We start from the raw sequence: 4,627 nt of genomic DNA, 5'->3' as shown, positions 1-4,627 counted from the left end.
TGACTAGGGTGGGCCAATTTTTATTGTAGATTTTCTCAATTTGAAAATAGAAATTAAATTATTTCTGGAAGAATTCTAAGGGTGACTATTAGGTTGCATAAACATGATTAGTGTTTTCCCCCCACAATTTAGGCCTACAAATATATTTTCTGAACATAGCACAGAAGAGGATAGATTTTTACTGCTAGTCAGAGTCTGGGAGACAGGCAGGCTGCCTATGACTGGGGGGAGAAACAGGCTTGCTTGTAGTATACCGTTATATCTATAGCATACCGTTTGGATGCTGCAGACGTTTTTGTGAGAAGACCGATTTCCGGGATGTCTCCTGGTCTGACACACAGCGCTGTAGATCTGCCACTTTCCACTGCAGATGCGGAAGGGCGACATAGGCGGATGCGGTGGATTGAGAGGCAGCCCATGCAAGCCCAAGCAACAGCTTAAACTGATGGAGTTTGATGGTGAATTTTTTTATTATGTTACTTATATTGAAACACCGGTGCATCAATAGGGGGTTAAGTCCTACCCATTCATACTTGATTTTCTATATACCTGGCTGCTTGGGTGGTTCCACCCTGGAGTAACTTGTCCTTCTGATTATCCTGACACAAAGTGGAGATTGGGAATGGTTGTAAAACTTTTTACTTTTACCTGAATTGTATCATATTGTATCATATTACATTTCACAATAAATGAGTGCTGTAAATAACATATTTCATGCAAATATGTTTCATGTAAATATGTTAGATTATCATGCTGGGACATGTACATGTAGGTTTTCTTAACATCTACTTGCATCCCTAAACCCAACACTAGGTGACACCCCATACTTAGTAATCAGGCTAACACCGAGTTCCACCTTACCACTCACAACTGAAACAATTTCACGAAGTTTCATTAAATAGGCACAAATTAAATCATTCATGAAACTAAAGCAGACATTTTTGAAAAAACAATGGTATAATTTTAGCCTATTATGAAGACAAAGTAATTGAACAAACAAAAGATTTCAGACTTCTTATTTTTATTGCTGTTGCCTTCCAGATATGCACTGGATGTTTAGTGAGTCAGATAATCAGTTGTTGTATTTCCCTCAGTACACTCATGTACTGCATCAGCGGCGTGTATGTGAAGAAGTTGATGATTGGGTGGAGGAGACCACTTTCCCATCTACCACCTCTTCTACCACTGTGATGACCTTCCTGGTGCTGGTGGAGGAGGAGGAGGAGACACTGTGGACCAAACAGAAAACACCAATGAGCACATAATCGACTGTACTCAACACAATATGGTAAGGTCTTGACCTTGCAAGGTTTTGTCATGATTCTACTGGTAGTGTACAAACTGGTGGGGCCACTGTTTTGCTTCTAAGAATGTGAGTCTAGCCTAGAACCTGCTCAAAGTTTAGAATCAAAACACCCTTGATAGCCTAAGAATAGCATTTGATGGACTAATAGAATAGGCTTCTTTGGCTCACCTTCTGGCCTCTCCGTCCAGCAGTCTCCTGTACTCAGCGATTTCCATCTCCAGCCTGGTCTTGATGTCCAGCAGCATCTTGTATTCCTGACCCTGGCGTTGCAAGTCAGCCCTGAGATTTACCAACTGTTCCTCCAAGCTGGTCACCTGCATTTGATAACCTGACAGCTGCATGGAGAAACGGTTCTTTGTCTCTGCGAGGGTATTTTCCATGGATGATTTCTATTGGAGAGAAATGCAGAGCAAAACAAAACATCAGGAAGTAGTTGAGCAAACTCCTTGATGGGTGGCAGACATTGAAACATTCTTCAACAGTCTTACCATGCTTATTTGTGATTGAAGTTCGATTTCAAGACTCTGCAGCGTACGTTTGACTTCTGAAATTTCAGATCTGGACGTTTGGATAACTTCTGTGCTAACTGCGACCTCTTTGTTCAGCGCCTCGGTCTGTGGAAAACACCATCCAAAATAATGTTTTTACATGAACAATTCAATTGATGGGACATTTTGGATATCGTGGACCTAAATTATGGAATCATTTTTATAATGAGAAACAGTATTACCTTGGCGTGGAACCAGCCCTCCAGTTCTCTGTTGTTCTTGGCAGCGACAGCCTCGTAGTGTTCGCGAATCTCAGCCATGACTTTGCTGAGGTCTTCCTGTGGTGCAGCGTCAACCTCCACATGGACCTGGCCGCTCATCTGGGCACGCATGGACAACAGCTCCTGCAGAAGGACAATGAAACAGATTTAGGTCTGTAGGTCGTCATCATGGTTCAGAAAGTGGTTCTAGATTTGTTCAAGTGTTTCTGGATTTGAATACATAGATTATGATGTATTACTTGCTCACAAAAATGTTGTACAGTAATGTCTGGCTGGATCTGTTATTTTAAGACCCGACACTATAGATAGGCTAGTATGGGAATCAGAAAATGGAAAAGTTGAACCCTACCTCCTCGTGGTTTCTCTTGAGGTAGACCAACTCCTCTCTCAGCCCCTCAATCTGCATGCTCAGGTCCTTCTTGGACATATTCAGCTCTTCCAGAACACACCTCAGCCCAGCGATGTCTGCTTCCACTGACTGACGCATGGACAGCTCGGTCTCATACCTACATCATTAAGCATGAAATTATTTACAGTGTACCAGTGTGTCTCAACTTGCTCTGTAATCCTTGAACGTGAGCTATTTCACGGTGTGAGCTTTTTTACATGACAGACGGCATCAATATTTTTATTTGTACACTAGACCGGAATCAGTCGGTCACATTTCTGGTATTGAGTCATGATATTTGTCTGAGTGAGTGGACAAAAGATTTGGCAATTTGGTGAGTGAACTCACTTCATTCTGAAGTCTTCAGCGGCAAGCCTGGCATTGTCAATACTTAGATGGACAGCACCATTCATACGGATGGCTTGCTGAATCTGAAAAGAAAATGAATACTTTTGTTTTTGTTTTAAATTCTAAATAAATACATAGTGCAAGTTTTTCAATATGTGGCATTAAATAAAAGTGTAACAGTACTGGCATAGAAAAGCTTACCTTGGATTGGAGGTCACTGATGATGACATGGGATGAACCATAGTCGCGAGCACTGGGGGAGGTCTTGGCCTCGAGGAACTGGCGGATCTTCAGCTCCAGCTCAGCGTTGGCCTTCTCCAAGGTGTGAACTTTGGCCAGGTAGGTGGCCAGACGGTCGTTCAGGTTCTGCATGCAGAACTTCTCGTTGCCGATGACATGGCTGTCACTTCCTCCACCAGACATACTGAAGCTGGAGCCTGCACCGAAGCCAGCACCACCACCGAAACTGCCACCCCCAGCAGAGAAGGACCTGGAGGCTCTGGCACTGGAGATGCGCACCCCAGAGCCACCTGCACCCCCATACACGCTGCCGGCCCTAATGCCACTGATGCGGCTGCCACCACCAGACATGGACATGGACATGCCACCACCACCAGACATGGACATGCCACCACCTCCAGACATGGACATACGTGAGGAACCCATAGATGAGCCCTTCATGGATCTGCTTGAGGAGGATCTGAAGCTGCTGCTGGAGAAGGACATGTTGATGGAGTCTGCTGATGTCTTAGTGCTCTGGCTGGAGAGAAGTGAGTGCAGAGCAGTTGGTCTAAGCTCCTTTTATGCTGCGAGAGGAGAGGAGGACACAGACGACACTTGAACTCAATACAGTAATTACATACTTTAAAAGGGCACGCCAGGCATGCCAAAGTTGTTAAGATTCAAACCTGTTGATCCTACAAAAGCAATTGTTGATTTTAGACAGTTCTTTCCATTGAAGGTCACCAATGCAAACAAGTCATATAATTATAATTTTTGACTGTTGAGAAACAGATGACATTTGAAAGTAATCCCTAACTGTAGAACTGGTAGTTAGGATGACCTGACAGCCTTGAGGCCTAACTTGGTCTTTAGAGTAATACTAGGGTGAGACAAGGATGACACAGTTACTGTTATGTGAGAACTGTTATGTGAGAACTCCACCTACATAAACAATCAATCATGTATTATTTCCAAATCACATCTATTGTAATGAACATGACACAATCAAAGTTCCTGTGAAGATTCTAGAGTAGAGTATACTGAATTGGTTGACTTGTTTAACATTGCTTTACACTGTAAAGGAGTGTACAGTGGACAGGATTTCAAAACCACTTATATATATATATATATATATATTTTTTTTTAAATGTAAAAACTTTTTGTGATATTCAATTGGTAGTTACAGTCTTGTTCCATTGCTGCAACGCCCCGTACGGACTCGGGAGACGAAAAGGTCGAGAGCCACGCGTCCTCCGAAACACGACCCTGTCAAGTCGCACTGCTTCTTGACACACTGCTCGCTTAACCCGGAAGCTAGCCGCACCAATATGTCAGAGGAAAACCGTATAACTGGCACCGTGTCAGCGTGCATGTGCTCTGCCCACCACAGGAGTCGCTACAGTCTCTACAGCGCCGCCTCATGGGTCTCCTGGTTGCAGCCGGTTGCGACACAGCCCAGGATCAAACCCGGGTCTGTAGTGATGCCATAAGAACTACGATGCAGTGCCTTAGACCGCTACGCCACTTGGGAGGCCCTCAAAAACACTTTTTGAAAGTTAGTCTGATATAAATGTATTCTCTGCTGTTGGCTAAC

At 43.7% G+C, this 4,627-nt stretch overlaps 1 protein-coding gene across 1 annotated transcript; it reads right to left on the bottom strand.

Annotated features, from left to right (window-relative positions):
• Positions 1–621: 621 nt before the first annotated feature.
• Positions 622–3,595, bottom strand: LOC106600814 (keratin, type I cytoskeletal 13). Its single transcript, XM_014192510.2, has 7 exons — positions 3,013–3,595; positions 2,812–2,894; positions 2,425–2,581; positions 2,037–2,198; positions 1,795–1,920; positions 1,475–1,695; positions 622–1,229 (listed from the first exon to the last, which is right to left on the bottom strand). The coding sequence occupies exons 1-7, from the start codon at positions 3,535–3,537 to the stop codon at positions 1,112–1,114; spliced, it is 1,392 nt and encodes a 463-aa protein (XP_014047985.1). The 5' UTR covers positions 3,538–3,595; the 3' UTR covers positions 622–1,111.
• Positions 3,596–4,627: the final 1,032 nt, after the last annotated feature.

Source organism: Salmo salar, chromosome ssa03 (genome assembly GCF_905237065.1).
Source record: "Salmo salar chromosome ssa03, Ssal_v3.1, whole genome shotgun sequence".
Classification (NCBI taxonomy): Eukaryota; Metazoa; Chordata; class Actinopteri; order Salmoniformes; family Salmonidae; genus Salmo; species Salmo salar.
This window is presented reverse-complemented; position numbering and strand designations above follow the sequence as displayed.